This window comes from Triturus cristatus, chromosome 6 (assembly GCF_964204655.1).
Source record: "Triturus cristatus chromosome 6, aTriCri1.1, whole genome shotgun sequence".
NCBI lineage: Eukaryota > Metazoa > Chordata > Amphibia > Caudata > Salamandridae > Triturus > Triturus cristatus.
In genome coordinates, this window is record NC_140589.1 from 1,241,432,517 (window position 1) to 1,241,450,813 (window position 18,297).

The 18,297-nt window shown below is 48.6% G+C and overlaps 1 protein-coding gene across 1 annotated transcript in view; it reads left to right on the top strand.

Annotated features, from left to right (window-relative positions):
• BIRC6 (baculoviral IAP repeat containing 6) overlaps positions 1-18,297 on the top strand; it is a 1,973,616-nt gene that overhangs the window by 1,344,110 nt on the left and 611,209 nt on the right. Inside the window, exon 48 of the mRNA XM_085609819.1 lies at positions 3,189-3,285. Coding sequence (XP_085465945.1) covers positions 3,189-3,285 — 97 coding nt within the window. The remainder of the gene's footprint in view (positions 1-3,188; positions 3,286-18,297) is intronic.

An 18,297-nucleotide genomic window follows, 5' to 3' on the forward strand; every position in this document is an offset into this window, starting at 1 on the left:
TTCAAATAGGGCTGACCTGCCCCCGGTGGGGGTCCAGAAACTGGCCACAAGTATAAAAACAAGCACTGGCATAGCCAATAGGTCTCGCCTTTGGGACCTTATAAGGGTTTAGCCATGCATCACCTTATCACCCACCGGGAAGATTTCTGTAATGGAACTAGTACTTATGTAAAGTGCTTTGATACCTTCATTCGTTCTACATGTGCTTAGTGTAGTGACGTAAGGGCAGTGGCATGGTGTGATATGATGTGTGTTGATGGGATGTATGTGTGTATTGTGTTTTGCTGGTGTCTGTGTTGGTGGTATATGCAAGTAATTTAATGTTGCTGAATTTACCTACTTCCGAAGGAGGGAATGCAGAGAGTACCGTCCTCAGATTTAACCTCTTGACCTTCTGTTCACTGCATCTTATAACGGTAACTGTTGACCTCGCAGAACCATCCTATTGCGTTTATAGCACATGTTGGAATATTCCTATATTGCTGGCGAGTTCATTCTGTTAATTTGTATGAACGCAGCCAGCCACGCTTCAGCATGCTTCTGACAACAGGCAGCTATTATATATAAACAACTCTTCCAGATGCAAACCTTGTCCGGAGGTACAGCCAGCTCATATTCAAATGCAGAGAGGAAGAAAGCCTGCAGAGTAGCAAAAATGAGGGTGTGTTTAAATCCTAAATGTATTTCACACTCTAACAAAAAAAAAAGCTATTTGCGCAGGAAGGAGTTGAACTGCTCGGCCTTGGAGAGCTGAAAGGAAAGGAGCAAGACATGATTATCACAGCGCATACCTCCTTCCCAGACGAGGTCCGGCGTGGCCTTCGGTGTCGAAAGGATGCAGCTACTCAAGGTACTCAAACACCGAGCGAGGACAGAGAGAACACACAATCAAAGGAAGATGTGGCGTGTCAAAGGCTTCTTTGTGAACGTTAGCCGCTGTGAACTCTCACGGTGAAAGAAGGCCCCCTCCGAGGCTGACCGCGAGCAGGCAAATGCAAACAGCTCTTTTCAAGCACTCGTGCTTGTGCTGGCATCCACCTTGCGGAGGCAAGCAGCGGCGCGGCAATCTGTTTTCAGTTAGTGATGCCGCTGCTCGCTCCCGCAAGGTGAATGCCAGCAGAAGCACGAGTGCTTAAAAAGAGCTGACCAATTTCTAAAGCTCACCTCCTCTGCAGCGTATGCGTGCTGCCTAGGCGAGTCCTAAAAAAGGAAAAAATTAGGGGGCAATCCATCCCTACGGGATCGCCTCCATGCACTATAAAAACAATTCCCAGGGACAAATTTTACCCAACCGCCCAGGAAGCAACCCTTGCCCATGGGGCTGCTTCCATTTAAAAAAAAACAATCACTGGAATCTGCCTCCCCCCCCCTCCCCCATAAAACGCGGGACAAACTGCCTTATGGGGAACCGAAAACAGCCACTAGTGCCCAAGGGATCACCTCCACACCTAATATAAATACATCCCTGGCTCTAGTGGGATTTCTGCTGTTTCATGCGGCTGCTCCTGATGATGTAGGGGCACGCTGTGCGTGCCAACGTCACAGGATCGCTGAGGGAGGGAGGGTAGATGGGCTGACCACGGGGGGGGGGCGCCAGCGCTTCCCCCCCATGGGTGGGTACCATGACAGACCGGTTCCGTCATGAGCACACGCCCACTGTGGCTCATGACGGAACCGCTCCGTCATGAGCATAGAAAGATTTAATATCTTGCTGTTTTGTTGAAGGTCTTATTATTACTCCCTCCTTTTTAACTCCCTTTTAACTGGGTTAGTTTAATTGTTTCTTCCAGTGCCAAGATACTCTTAGAGTAAACCCTGTGCTTACAAGGAATAATATAAATTTGATAAACTGTTTCCGCTGTTGCATTTCCAGCCAGTCAAAACCTCTAAAATGTTAATGTATATTCGACAATGAACCTGCGAGTTCTTTGGCAGAATAATGCATTAGGATAATTGAAATAAGCTTCCTGACTGTCCTACCAACTCTGAACTGAATCAATAAGGCTTTATTCAAATAAAAACACCAGTAGGTTGCACATTTAAATAAGTTCAGTAAATTCTCAGTCATTTTAGTGTGATTATTACCAGCAAAATACCCCTGTTTATAGGTTCATATTATCACACTAAAACGTTTAATGTAGGGATTCTCAGAGTATTTTTCCTTACAATGTTATCTTACATTTTTAGCCACGATTAATGCAGTGAGACCTGTTCCACAACATCTGACTTGCAAATGGGGTGGTGGTGGAAAGTAGTGTTGGTTATGTTGTAACTACAAATCATGAAATCACTGTGTATTATATGCATCCATCTGCATAATTCCAGAAATAGTGCTTGGGACGCAAGTCCTACCGAAGTGCAGTGAGGGATGTTAGTAATCTGAAGATACTGTTATTAAGGCTTTGCCGTAGCAAGCTCCTGTTGTGATCGACAGGCTTATCAATGTTAAAGCACAATCTGTGAAGTGTGCTTTTTTTTATAGACCACTACTAAATCACTTGATTTAAATCTTTATATTTCAGCTTTCTTGGATTTTCTGGTGACATGATGTTGTGTGCTGCTCACATGATTATCTGCATGCTTATTGTCACATACCAAGGCCAAAAAGTGACATCCATCTTCTCTTTTAGTCTGCATAATCATTGGGAGTGAAAGAGAGTACCACAAAACAAAAAAATCTCTTTAATGATAAAGCATATTAATGTTCATTTTGAGTGTCCCTATTTGTGTTTGCAAGTAATTGTAGACTTAATGCACAATTATGGATTACAAAGCTTTAAATAAATGTTGTTTTTGTGCCTGTTCATTGAAATGCCTACAGAGTTGTTTTTCTCTTGACAGGCCTTTAGACCAGTTCAGACTGAGAGATGGTGATAATTTTCAGTAGTAATAGTTAAAATATGTTGGTCCTTAGTATTCTACTTTAGTGCTATAGGAAGGTCATAACTTTATATGTTTCAACTGATAATAATAGAATTCTGAAGTTATGCTTTGCAAATAGGGGTGGTACATTCTCTTAAAGGCAGTTAAAAAGAGGCACTGTTCATCTCTAGTGTTGAAATATGTATAAGATTGTGATAAAGTCACCTAAAGATAAAATAAAGCTTACTTTTTGTATGGGCATTTCACAATATGCTACATACAATATAAATGTTCATAATACTTGCGCTCTTCATATCGTTTTTTAGGGCTCCTTATCCACATGCCAGTTATCGGAACCGCTGTTGTGGTTTATTCTGAGAGTTTTGGATACAAGTGAAGCATTAAAAGCCTTTCACGAAATGGGTAAGCAATGGTGTTTTGAGCGCTATGTGCCTCTGCGATTGAACCCAGTCCCTTCTGTTTCATTTTAACCTCTGTGATCAATCTCTTGGGAGAAATGCTGTTTATGTTTTTATTACCATGTGTTGTATTTTGTTTAGCCATTCTTCTGGGATGCTGTACATGTTTAAAGCAGTACATAGAATAAATTGAAGTGCGTGGTTGCATCAAAGATATAGGTGATGTAGCTCATAATGAGGAGTATGAAGACAAATAAACCATTTCCGTTTGAAAATTTCCAGTATAAGCGTTTATTAACAGTTGATTTGTGATGATGGGTGATGAGGCTGGTATTCTCATGGTATGAGTTAGGGGTTGATAGGTCATTTTGAAATCAACTGTGCTTTAAGCACTCAGTCGAACATAGGTAAGGAAAGTACACAGCCCAGAGTAAGGTGTGGCCACAGACCAAAGTACAATGTGGGAGCCATCCTGAAAATATCCCACCTTAATCTTGATGTGCATTAGAATTTAGGGATAGAAAAACGATTGAGAATGCGGTCGGTTTATGGTGATCTAGAGGCAGGTATAGGGAAGTTCCTTGTAGAGCATTGAAGGCAGATTTTAGGAGTTTGTAATGGTCAGTGCGTTTAGCTGAGAGCCAGCTGCCTTAATATCTGTGGGGCGAGGTAAATACATAGCTTTGTTAGATGAAGGGAGTAGCAGTTATGAAGTTAATCACTTCAGCTGCAAATGTGGTGAGGAAGGGAAGGTGTGGACTGAGTTTCTTAATATTCATTAGGTGATGTCAGGAGGGTGAGGCAGTAGATGGGACAAAGGATTTCTGCCTTATAGTCAAATTAAACTGCACTGTTTTCATCATCTAAGTGAGCAAGAAAGGGTGTCTGGGGGAAAGACTATTATGAGAGTAGAAGTTGTGGTTATAAGTGCAGAGTTTGCTGGGAAGTAGATCCTTTTTTTTCTTGGACGAGTGATCAGAGGTCAAGTATCACTTGTTGTCACATGGTAGTAAACCAGATGATTATTTTATTTTTTAACTCAGATGTGAATGTCTGTGTGGTAAGAAGAAAAATGTCTCCAAGGAATGTAGAGTAGAGGGAAAATAGAAACCAATGACAGATGCCCTGACATGTCCAACTTAGTAAGAAGGTGAATATATACCTTTAGCTATTAGACTGTCTGTGCCATGCCCAGGGAGGCAAGGGTTGTGAGCATGATATGGCGATCAAGTGTTATGCTGCAGAAAAATGGAAGAGGATGTTGTGAAGAATTAGACGACTCAGAGACGTGTAGACAGGATATCTTTTTTTTATTGCAAGTACTTCATTAAGGTTAACGTCCTATCCACATAGTACACCGGCAGCAACTGACTCTTAGAGTCCTCACTAACAGAGTCTTCAGGACAGAGACTCCAGAACATGTTAAACGTTCTACAATAGATGAAGCACATAGAAGGAGAGCGGGCAGCATATAAGGTAAATATCACACACCTTTCCCCTTTACCTAAAAGGAGAAACACATAAATAAACAAAACAAGATAAACTAATTCACAACAAAATCACGTAAGTTTACAGGAGCTTTACATGTACGAGAGCTCCTGCGTAAAGATGAGGCAGCTTCAGAAGGAACAGCAAGAGCATCTTTACATGCACGAGAGCTCCTGCGTAAAGATGAGGCAGCTTCAGAAGGAACAACAAGAGCTTCTTGTTTGAGACAATTAGTTGGACGCACAAGTGCAATTCTACCCAAATTCCATATGCGCCCATCATCCAGTTTCACAGCATTACGAAACAGTTGCATCTTTAAGGTGGAAGCAGGGCGCACACAGTACCTTACTTTGAGAAAGCTGCTCTCAGCTGTGTTAGGACGTTGTTTAGTTCATGAAGACAGTTTGGCTTGCTGGTGGCTTTATCCTTCTTGGGTTTGTTCTTCACTCGTCGCCAGTGTGAAGAAGTACAGACAACTTACAGACGTGTAGACAGGATATCTTCTTTTATTGCAAGTACTTCATTAAGGTTAACGTCCTATCCACAAAGTACACCAGCAGCAACTGACTCTTAGAGTCCTCACTAACAGAGTCTTCAGGGCAGAGACTCCAGAACATGTTAAACGTTCTACAATAGATGGGGCACATAGAAGGAGAGCAGGCAGCATATAAGGTAAATACCACAGATGTGTATTGAGGAGAGCTGATTGTGGTGTGTGGAAGCAAGAAATATGGGCATGTGAGACCTTACTCAGTAGAGTGAAGTTGACAGAGACCAGAATGTAATGTTTTTGGCAGGTACTGGTAGGGTAGCAAGATAGTGAGCTGTTCAATAATCTCGCAGAGATTTTCATGAAGGAGAGTGCTGAGAAGAGAGAGGTAGTTGGCAGGTCTGCTATGGCTTTCTCTAACACAAGACCGAAGACTTGGAGCAGCCTGAATACCAATCTTGGCAGTTTTGTTCAGGTAATTGTTGTAAGATGACTTCAGAATTTCGTACCTACAAGTTTCAAGATATCAGCATGCAGTTAGGAGATATAGGGAGGAGAGGGTTACCTAAATTCTTACCGGTGTATGTTTTGTGATGGGAAAAAAAATCTGATGGATTCTTCTGACTGTGTATTCTTCATCTTGTGAATCTCCCCATCTTGTGGCATCAGAAGCTCTTGCAGTAGCTCCTGTGTACTGACTAGTAGCATCATCTACCTTCAATGCACCTCTGTCATGACAGCAGACATGACGACGTGGAGCTGCATATTGGTTCCACCCCTTCAAGCTGATGGATCTTGAGCTCTGCTCCTATAATTTTTGGTTCCCTTTACGAACGTTTCTTCTCCAAAACATTTTTTCGACACTGTGAGATGTTCCCCCCTGCCACTATAAACAACTGGGTTTCAACTGTACTGTGCATGTTAGGCATGTACCAACACAATGTCTCTTTGGTGGCTGAGCACCATGCATGACTCAATTAGCAAATACTCCCCAGTACATCTGAAAGCAATTGCGTAGTGTGTAGCTAAACTTTACTTTGCAGAGAACAAGAATTGGGGCTTTTCCTGGTCCTGCTAGTCTCCCTCTGGTACATCCAAACCAAAGTTCAGAGGCAAGTAGAAGAGAAAATACAGGAAGATCAAAAGAAGCTTTTCAATTTCTGAATGATCCTGCTGCAGGTAGAGGTCTAACAATTTACGTTCAGAAGACCCCATCTGGCCTCAACGTCAAATTTTGACACAATTTCAGTTCTGGAGTCTGTGTCATGTGTTCCTCAGACCATTGTCAACACTAGTAAATCGCCTCAAGAACGCCATGCTGTGGCTTTTTTTGATGGTTCAGGATGCTTTTGGCATACCTCTGAGACCCTCAAATCAAGCTAAGTCTCCAGTCGTATTTCCACCAGTTCTATGTCAGTGCTGCCCTGGCTCCAAACATGCCAGTACTTGATACCATTCTGAGTCTGGCTTCAGAAACCATGCTACACTAAGCAATCAGCAAGGTGCATCCTCCATTTAAAGATGTTTTTCTTCCTGTTCCCTTGCCTCGGAGGCAGTATGTCATGAGGGTAGAGGTCCCCTTTGGCTCCGATTCTGATGCTTTTCAAGGTCTGAAGCATATTCTCCTTGTTGAAGATTATGATGAGGAGGTGGACCACTTTCTCCCACACTATAATGATGCTGGCTTGTATCTTTATCTCCAAAAGATAAGAAGGGATTGCATTTTCCACAGGACCTCTACAGAAGAGAGTGCGTATTATGCAGTGGTGACTTGGAGAGATGCAGAGAAAATAGAAGTACTACACCATACAGTGGAAAGAAAGGCCAAACTGCTGACCAAACTTTTACAGCCTGATCCTTTGACTTTGGAGACCTTACCATCATTTAATGAACCCCTAACTGAGTCCCTCATGGACGCCTGGTCAAAGCCTTGTTTAACCTCAGTAGTAAGTCACCTTTTGCAAGATAACACAGACGAGCATCAGGTGACCCAGTTTTCTTGATGCCGCATCCTTATTCTGAAAGCTTTATAGTGCCGGCTTCTATGAGCAAGATGAATCCACACTCTTGTTCTACCGTTCCGCCAGATATTTGAATACCATACCTCGCTTAGTGTTTCTATCTTTGAATGTGGTCTGTGTCCTGGGTCACTGCAGTCTTGCTCTTTTAGGCATGGCAAGTAAGGTATTGCCCACTTCGCTGATGACCAATGAAACTCCTTTATCCACACTGTATAGGATGGCCATGATGCTGAAAAATATCTTTTACAATCTGGCGTGCTTAATGCAGTTTCTGTTGCCCAAGTTATGTGCACCGTGATTGTTATGAGGCACCACACTTTGATGGTTGCCATTTGGTTTTCAAAGGATTTCCACCCATGATTTATGCACTTGTCTTTGATGGAGCTTGTTTGGTGAAAAAACAAATTCTGCCCTAGTACACATTTAGGGCAGGAGAGCTACAGTGTGTGTCTTGTGATTGCTCCCCCATCCACCAATTCCATCAGCAGCATCTGAAGTTTCAGAGGTATTCAAGTGACCTTTTGTCAGAGGCGTCCCAATTAAGGAGCCAGTTTAAAATGTTTGTGGCTTCAGGTGAAGCAGCCAGGGATCAACAACAGCAGTGCACCTTGCTTTGGGCCACTGCTGTCAAACTCTTTAGTTTGCCACTAATGCCTATATTGAAGCACAGGATACTTCAAATTGTTAAGCAAGGTTATGCCCTTCCATTTTTAAGTACACTTCCCCTCTTTCACATGCCTTCAGTTTGTTTCACGTTCGCACATCATGCTGCTATTCTTTCCAATTAAGTAATTTTATTTGCTAAGTTGGCAAAGCTTGTGCCGTAGGCGGCGAGGGGCCTAGGTACCTTTTCTAGGTACTTCCTGATCCCCAAGACAGATGCAGGCCTGAGGCTGATTTTGACCTCAGACTCTTGAATTCTTTACTCAAATAGAAGTTTGAGATGATGACACTTGCTCTGGTGCTGGTAGCCTTTGACTTTGAGGACTGGTTGGTGTCTCGGGACCTACAGGACATGTACTTTCCTGTGCTGGTTCCCCAGTCCCACAGAAGTCCACTTTGTAGTGAGGTAGGCTTAATTCCAATTTACCCTTCCGCCTTGCCTTTTAGCCTGACATTGGCATGGCATTGGTCCATCTGGTTTTTATTAAGCTGCTGCTGTTGGTTGTGGTGATCCTTCTTTTTGACAACAAGCTGCTCGCTTCAGCTAGTCTTCGGCCACGTTGAGACAAAAGGTTTGTTACCATCTTCTCTGGAATTTTCAGTCAACAAGCCCAAAAGTCCTACCTTCCTTCATTGGGACCATTCTGGAGCGATCACCGTGCAGGCACTTCCACTGCCGAAGAGATTTCAGGAACTTCGGACTATGGTCCCAGTGTTTCAAGCTGAGGGCTATTGTCTCAGACTTAACTGTTCAGAGACTGCTTGGTCTTCTAGCATCTTGTGTCCTTCTGATGCCTCACACTCATTGTCACATGCAAGCCCTTCGGTGGAATCTTCCTCTGCAGTGAGCTCAGCATTGTGGATGCCTCATGGACAGGATTTGCGTTTACAGTAAGATGACCCAGGACTTCCAGTATTGGATTGTAGGAAGAAGGCTCTGTATATACTATACCAAAGTAAGGTATAGTGTGCACAGACTCCATGGAGTCCCCAGATGAATAGCAGAGGCTAAATTAGATCAGTGCTAACAGCTCTTTGTGGCATTGCAGATATACCAATTAGGCTTACCAGGAGGATGATTTAAGCATTTTCTGCATTCACTCAATGAAGGACTGATTACACACTCAGAGACAGAATCCAGACCAATTAGGTAAGTATGAAAATATATACTTGTATTTTATTTTTTAGAACCAAGCAGGACTTGGTACAGGTAAGTAAGAACACTTTCAAATGCAAAACAGTACACAGAACTGCAATTGTGTATTGTATTAAATTCGTTTACAAGTTTGTATTACTTTTAAAACAGTTTAAAATACAGTGAGATTACTTCTGGTTACTTTTTGATGACTTTTCAGTTACTTTTAGATCTTGTGGGGGTATACTGAGATATCACACACTGGCTGCTGTTACAGGAAGGTATGACAATTCTTGAAGCACAGTTACTTTATTTTCATACAAAAGTTCAACTTCATGCAACATTTTTAGGAACAAAACATCACAAATTTGGTTCTTACGGGGAAAAGAGGGTTATCGATTTGCATGTAAGTAAACAAACTTGAAGAATAGTTTTTGGGGGTTAGAACCAAGGTTCAGGTAGGCACCCAATTTGCACCACCACCGGCACTGGGGTGGCTGGCTGCAGAGTGCAGGGGCCCAATGTTAGTCAATGGGACCTTCGGTCATGGACTGCTTACTAGTAGGCCACTTGGCTGGGAAGCAATGCTCCAGGAGCTGCACCACCACCAGTGGCACAGGGGCGGCCTGGTGCAGAGTGCCAAGGCGACTTTGGGGACACTGTGGATGTCAGTGGAGATTTCCAGTTCGGTAAAGATGCTGCAGGCTCAGGCAGGGAGGCTTCCTGGAGGCGACAACCGGCTGGAGAGGTAAGTTGGGATCTTGGGGGTTACCTGACACCCTTGGTTGGGCCACCCAAGGTCGGGGGGACCGTTCAGGTTGAGACTGCAGGCGTCTGCTTGAAACTTGAGGGAGGTGGGGGATAACCAGATCCCAGGTTAGGATTGTTGAGAAGACCTCCTCATTGTGTTGGGCCACTCAAACTTGGGCCGTGGGCGTCAGGTGCAGAGTGGTGCAGAATCACAGAGCTGCATGAATACGGATGCTGTGGATTAGTCTTTGTTTGAGCAAATCCGGTGCTTACGGGAGACAAAGTCTTAAAGATGGTTGCAGAGCAGGTCTTCCTGGCTCTGGGGAGCTGCTGGACATACCGAGGTTTTCGCTGTAGTCCGGTCAGAGTCGGGACAGGCCGGTATGGCTGGGGTCAAAACAGTTGGTGTACTATTCCTGGGTCAGCATGGCTCTTTGGTCCTTCTTCTTTCTTCCTCGGATCTGAGGATGCAAGGTTCAAGGTTGCCCCCATATACCAAATTTAGGGGCTTTACAGGGTTGTGCACATCGGGACCAATGGGTCCCTTCCTTGGGGTGAGTACACCCCCTATTATGCCACTCTCCAGTGGGAGGGGCATGAGCTTCTTCCTAATTGGTTGGGTCCCCTCATCTCCAAGATGGAGGGGCATGAGATGTGTGCTTCACCTAGTCTCCTCCACCTAAGGGGTGGGGTTGGCAAAGGTGGACACACCTCTCTTTCTAGAACGTTTTTCCCGCCTATTCTCCCACCCAAAGTGGGGTCAGAACCAGTGGGAGGCAGTTGCTAGGGCAGCAAAAGGCAGGGACCGCTTACAAAGGTGGCAAGCCTTTGAAGCTTCCACTCTCATTGACCCAGCCATCCTTGGGGAGGAGGCATGACACCTCTGCCCAGGATGTGCTTTGTTTCTGGACCCAGAGAGTGCAGGCGCTCTACCCAGGGGTCCAGGAACCTGTCTGGTGGTGGCAAATGGCAGGCAGCCATTCAGGAACCACACCAGGCCTGGTTGGTTTTCAGGGTGCATCTCTAAGATGCCCTCTGTGTGTATTTTACATTAAATCCCAAACTGGCATCAGTGTGGGCTCAATGTGCTGAGAAGTTTGCTACCAATATGGAGCTGTGGGGTTCGTAATGACCAACTCCCAGACCATATATTCTTTATGGCTCTACTTTACTTACAATGTCTAAGAATGGACTTAGACATTGTAGGGGTACAGTGCTCATGCAACTGTACCCTCACCTGTGGTTTAGTACACCCTGCTAAAGGGGTGGCTTACCTAGGCCCCAGGCAGTGGATTGCAGGCATGGCACACAGGGATGTGTGCCATGTCGACGCTTCACTTTTCTCTGCAGCAAAACACGCAGCCTGCGATGGCAGTGTATGGGTGTTAAGGACAGGGCCCCTAAGGGTGTCACAATAGGTGCTGCTGCCCTTAGAGGCCTTCCCTGGTCACAGTGTCCTTGGTACCCATGGTACCTTTTACTAGGGGCTTACCTGTGGCCAGAGATATGCCATTTGGGTTATAAAGTTACAGCTTTGTGAAAGAACACAGGCCCTGGGAACCTGATTTTCAGGGACCCAGGTCACACCAGGTCAAAGTGCATCATGTATCTCATAGAGACTACTAGCCGCAGATTCCTTCATGTAGAATTCTCCCCAGGCGTGAGACTGGACCTGGAAACGTTTTGCTACAGCATCCCAGCGCACCGGGGTCGGGGCGACATCACGCGACTCCGCCCAGGCGTCGTCCGCGTACGTGATGTCAGCGAGGTCACATAAGACCTGCCCCGGCGCGCCCACGTCAGTTTTTTCCTTTTCGGCGTGCAACGCGGATCCGATCCTTGCTACGGGCCTCTTAGGGCCCTTTTTTCTTCCATTTCTTTTGGTGGAACAGTGTGCGAATGCCTTCGTGCTTTTAAACTTGTACGTCTTGTGGGAATCCTATGTCAGCGACGGACCCTCACCTCATTTGTATGTGGTGTTTGGGGGAAGATCACGGCACCACAGATTGTACGGCGTGCCAACAGTTGAAGCCAAAGTCACGGCGGGAGCGCCAGATGAAACTTCTCTTGGCGCGTCTCTCCAGGTCGACGTCCTCCCCTCGGCCTGCTTCGGCGGACGGCTTCAGATACAGCCGTGGTCGTCATCCTCGCCCTTCTCCGATGTCACGTGAGCGTCGCTCTCCGGTGGGTAAGTGTCGCAGCTTGTCCCTGGGGGCTGGTTTCGGTCTACCAGGGGCGTGGACTCTCCGCGGGTGATGCGGCCCGCGTGTCGTCCTATCCACCGTTTCCCGGTGTTGGGGCGTCGAGAGTCCAAATGGAGATATACGCGCGGCGGCTTTGCAGGCCTATCTGGCGTCTCCTCCTCCATCCCCTCCTGGTGCTTCGACGGATCCCTCGCTCTGCGCAGGGCCCTCTGTGGCGCCGCTGGTAGCTCCGGCCCTGGCGCCGACTGGTTCGTATCCATGCTTGGAGGATGTGGTACTGTTGGGGTGCGGCTCCTCTGGGGTACCTCCTTCAGGCCACGGCGTCTCTGCCTCGCCGCAAACTCCCGCAGGGTTCCCTGTGGTGTCGCAGGAGGTCGTTGGGGCTCGGGTCGCATCCCCGAGCCCCTCTCGGTCCTTTGACAAGGTGGTCCTGTCTAAGGGCGAGGTGACGCCGCTACGGCGCCGGCAGCAGCTGGACCGTGCAGAGCCACAGGGGTCGCTGGACACTCCTCGTCCCGTTCCGGGTCGAGGCCGAGGGAAGATCCCTCGTCCCTCTCCGGGCCCCTCTCGTCCCTCCCCACAGGCGGCTGCTTCGTTCGAGGGCGAGACGGAGGTTGAATCGTCCCTGGGGCCGCCACATGGGTTGCCGAGCGATCTAAGCCTCCTTCTGGGCCGCGGCTGGCGGAGGGCTTCGTGCCACTCCCCAGGTCTGTCTCGTTCCCCCACGCAGGTGGCTGCCTCGGCGGGGGTCGTGTCGGCATCACACCGGACCGCCCCGGGGCCGGTGCGGCTCCAGCTCCGCTCCGGTCTCCGCTCCGGTCCCTGGTGCGGGGTGACTTGGAGGTTCCTTGTCAGGTGACGCTGGCTGGTCCCGACGTCCTACCTCAAGCAGCGGACTCTACGGCTCGGCGCAGGGGTCGTACCGCGGATTCGTCTTCGGATGCACCACCTTCTCCGGAGGCAGGCTGTATATTGGTGTTGTCCTCCCCGGCGACTGGTCGCTGTGTGGTGTCTTTTTCACCGGCGTCGAAGCCTGAGGCAGAGGTGTTCATCGGAAGAGCGGCAGGTCCCTCATTCTTCGGCTCCTTCTGACTTCCAGGTCTGGCCCTTGCCTGCCCCGCTTGGCCTCGGGACTGCCGCCTTAGTTTGCAGCCGTCGCCCACAGAGGAGCTGCTTTCTCCACGGCTGGGCCCTACGGAGGCGGGTGCAGCCTTCGCTCACGCGGTGTCCACGGCTGTGGGCATTCTACGCATGGGTGGCTCACTTTCCGGCGGACCATCTATTGGAGGTCCTCCACTAGGGCTCTGGTGAGAGGGAAATCTTACTTCCCTTTGAAGGTTCGCTCCTTTCTTCCTTGACGGGGACTTGGAGGTGTCCTGCCTCAGGGGACCCAGTGCCTCAGCATCTTCTGCACCGGCACCTCCCGACCCAGCGTGCCTTTCCCTTCACCCCTCAGCCGCCAGCCCCCTTTTGCGACTGCTTTTCCCTCCCTGCCGCCACTGTTGACTCCGCCGTCCCGAGATACCAGCTGGCTGGTCTCTTGGGGACGCAACATGTTCGCCTCGACCAACACAGCCCTGTGGGCCCTTAACACCTTGTGTGTCCTGGCTAGGGCCTCCTCCTGTTTGTGGGACTCTGCTGAGTCTCTGGTATCTGCAGTGTCCCAGGAGTGTGGCCTGGTGGACTTACGGCATCATGCATTGGATGGCCGGGAGATTGCAGCGTTTATTCTCCGCTCCGCTCTGGACATCTCAGAGGTGTTGGGCCGGGCCATGGCCTCCTCAGTCGCTCTCCGTCGCCATGCTTGGCTTCGGGACGGAGTATTCCCTGAGAATATTCGGGAGCGACTCATCGACCTTCCGTTTGATGGCAGCCTGTTGTTCCATGCACCGGCCGACACCGCCATCCAAAGGCTCTTGGCAGGGCTCCGTCCTCCTCCTCCGCCTTATCCTCCTCCTCCTCCTCCGTCCCCTCCTCAGTGACTTCTGAGTTGGGTTGATTCTGGGCCTTCTTAGGCCGGCTGTTCTGGCTGTGCAGTGTGTTTTCTGGCTGTTTACATCCTTCCTTGGGACTTTGGCATTGTTGGCTGCTGAACGGCCCTTGTGTTGATTGTGTGTGGGTTCTGCAGGAGTTGTTGCGCAGACTTGGCCCTGAGATTGGGCCTCTTTAGCCTTCTTTCCCTCCTACATCCCCTTGGGGTCGGTGGGGTTCTGCTTGTGGGGTTCCCTTGGCCTGGCAGGGGCGAGGTTCTACCTGGTCCACAGATCTGGTCCCCTGTGGGGCCCTCTGTTCTGCATTGGCTGGTGGGGTCCTTTCGCAGGCCCGCCTTCCCAGGGGGTATTGCTAGGGTATCTATTCTACGTGAAGGAATCAAAATTTGCCTAGCATAGTAACGGTAAGTTTCAATTCTATTAAGGACACGGAGGCGAGGATTATGCTTATCCTTCTTCGCTTTATTAACAACATTTTTTCACAGCAGCCCTAGAAAAACCAACCAACATCTCTATCACCAAACAAGGGCAAAACGATCTTTGAGGGATAAACAACAACACAAGTCCATGAAAGACTACAACTCCCATGAGTCAAAGTCCCATCCGATGTTACTCCTTTCTTAGTGTCCGCCTCTGCTAGAAAGGTCCTTCACAGCAGTTGTCCCTCCTCTTTCTTCACTCGAACGCCTCAGAATCATTGGTATTGTTTGGAACCATCATTTCTGAAACAAACATATACCGTAAGGATCCCTGAAACTGTGTAATCGATCACCCCAGAAAAATAGAAGCAAACATTAAACCAGCATTATGCATAACATGCCAAAAAACCGTGGTCCAAAAAGTTTTACTTACTGCCATACGGGTGGGTTTGCACCAATTGTGCCAAGGGAGGGATATTCCTCGCCTCTGTGTCCTTAATAGAATTGAAACTTACTGTTACTATGCTAGGCAAAATTTGATTCTATGGCAGGACCGGAGTCTCTGATTATGCTAGTGCAAAGCTTACTTACCACCAAATGTGCTAAATCCACCACAGGTTTGAAGTAGAACCGTTTAAAAGAGGAATCCGAAGACCAGTCCGCAGCTCGCATCAAATCTTCCAAACGAGCTCCCAGGGAGAACACTTTTGAAGCCATTGCTCCCCTAGCGGAATGAGCACCAAGCTGTTTTGTGTCTATCCTCGCCTCTTGCATGACCCACCGCACCCACCTAGCAATGGTGGGGGACGAGACTGCGGTGTGCAGTTTCCTTAATGCAATAAGAAGTTGTCTCTCGCCCGGAGGGCGAAATTCAGAGGTTATGTCCTCATAAGCCTTAAGGCAATTTACGACACCTAGTTTGGGGACATCCAAAAAAGCCGGATACGAAATTGTTTTTGAAGCCGATTTTGTTCGGCGGCCAATCGTAAACGTCACTCTGTCCGGAGAAAACACTTGCGCACAAATGTCTAGCCCTACGCACATCTGAGACCCTACGACAAGAAACCAGACATAGCAGCATGGCCAATTTAGCCGAGATTTCCTTCAAGGAAAGGTATTTATTAGATTGCCAGGACAAAAACAAATTAAGGACCACATTGACATCCCACAAGTCCGAATAACGCGGTTCCGGGGGCAAGGACAAACGAATACCCCTCAAGAGCCGACAAACAAAAGAATGTTCGCCCACGGGGGCACCCTCAACCGGACATTGGGCCGCCGAAATAGCTGAACACATTGCATTAATGGTTCGATATGCCAGGCTGTCCGTCGCCAATTCTGCCCAAAAATTTAGAATGGGAACGACTCCCGCGACCACGGGATCCAAGCCCCGTTGAAAACACCAACGTAGCCACTTCGTCCAGGCGGACCGATAGCGTTTGGAGGTGCTTGCGGCCCAGGCCTTTGATAAGAGGACCTCAGCCGGTTCCGAAAGGCCTGGGAGCGACCAGCGTCACCTGAAAGCCGCCATGCCATGAGGTGGAGAGAACCCTGGGCGACCAGGTGATGTTGCTCCCCGTTCGGATTCAGAAAAAGATGAGGAAGTGGAGGGAGTGGGATTGGAAAATCCCAAGAAAGTTCCAGAAGAACTGGAAACCACACTTGGTACCTCCGAAACAGTGTCACCATGACCACCTGTGCTTTCTGACGGCGTACCTGAGCCACCAATCACACAATCCTGGAGAACGGAGGGAACGCATAACTCCGTTCCTGCCCCCACTCCTGCACAAAAGCATCCGTTGCCTGCGCAAGAGGGTCCTGCCTCCAACTGAAAAACCTCGGAAGTTGATGGTCCAGACGGGACGCAAACAGATCCACCGAGAAAGGGTCCCACTGGAAAACTTGAACGTACAGCTTCTATTGGCTGGAATCCCGTAAGTGCCGGGAATGCCAGTCTGCCACCTGATTGGCCTGGCCTGGCAGATATTCCGCTGTCACGGATATGTGGTGTGCCAGACAGAAACCCCAAAACTCCTTCGCCAAATTCGCCAGAGTCTGAGATCGAGGACCCCCATGTGGTTGACGTTACGCACCGCGGAGACTTTGTCCATTTTCAACAGGACGCAGGAGCGAACCCTGTCTCTGGTCCAACACTGGACCACGAACGATCCTGCCAGAAGCTCCAAACAGTTGATGTGTAGCGCTTGCTCGTCTAATCACCAAACGCCTCCAGTGGAAAAATCGCCGCAGCGAGCGCCCCACCCCTATACCTGCTGGCATCGGACTCTATTGCAATGTCGGAGGCGGCCCCGAAAATGGCTCTGCCATTCCAGGCGTCCATGTGGGCGACCCACCAGGACATTTCCTCCTTGACCTCCTCTGATAGAGGAACACTCTGGTCGTACGACACGCCCCTCCGGAGATGATGTGCCTTCAGGCTTTGCAGCGCACGATAGTGCAGGGGTCCCGGAAAGATTGCCTGGATGGACGAGGAGAGAAGGCCCACCACCCGGGCAATCTGACGGAGGGAGGTGTGGGACTTGGATACAGTCTGCCGTAGCAGGTGCCGAATCTTGGCCATCTTCCGCTGGGGAAGGCTCTGTAGGAGAGTAGGGTCTGCTTTCTATGTTCACCCCCACTTTTTGCTTTTGCTTCACTGGTTTTTTACTTAGATGTGCCTGTGGGCCTGCTAATCAGACCCACAGCCCAGCTCTATCTCTCTAAATTCATACTATGTACTTTAGGTACATAACCCAATTAGTAAGGATCACCTTCTAGGGCTCTCTACAGTGTACCTTAGGTACCCAGGGCATAGGTGTACCCTAGGCCTACCAGGGGCTGCAGCATGTATTATGCCACCCCTGGCTGGCCTTCCATTATGACACAACTGGCTGATCACTCAGCTGGGGCAAGGTCGTGTAATCACCCCTTGCTTAGGTGTAGTATTCCTATACCTACCTTATATATAGACACATGGGTAACCTATCAGTCACTCCTATAGCAGGCCTTAACAATCCTGAAGGCAGAGTGCTTGGTAACATGTGAGATGGTGCTCTAGCATGAGCTGAGCCTGTCTGCAGCTTTCGGAACTGTGTCCTTATAGCTGTTCTATGATATCGCCTACCATATACTCTTAAAGTGCCTTATAATCCTCGCGGTTATGGTAACTATGGTTGGGCTTTATCAAAACATGTCGTGTAAGGTGTCTAACACTTTGGAATAATACCCCCATCCCATTTCTGGTGGTGAGGATAGTATTCCTCCCTTCTAGAGGGAGAAGACATGTTGAAGACCTACTACCCGGTTAAAGTTAACCAGAGCCCCAGCATCACAAAATGGATGCTACTGCCACAGACACGAGTCTGACCTCCTGCTGCTGGGAGTCCTTCCAGCGAGGAAGGCTTGGACAATAGGTGTGCTGCCTTGGAAGGTGCTAGCACCACCCTAGACAGGCCTTAGTGTATTGGGGCAGGGAGGGATGAATGAAACGAGACACTGCCTGAGGCACACAAGGTGTCCCATGCATAGTCCAGTTCAAACCGGTGCTGGGGCACTCCAGCCGCAGTCCTGGCGTGAAACTGGACAAAGGGAAGGGGGTGTAACCACCCCCCTCCCTGTTCCCACCCATAGGAGGGACCTAGCAGGTAACCCAGCCCCCCAGATTAGTATAAGAGTGGGAGCTGAGTCCCTAGGACTTTGGATTATCCTGATAACTGAACTTGAACAGAAACTCTGGACCTTCGACATTCGACTACGGAAGAAGACTGAAGAATCTCCCTTATGGCCAAGGAGTGACCACCCTGTGCAAACAGGCACCATCAAGCGACCTGCCGTTTGCTTTGCCCGAAGTTCTAC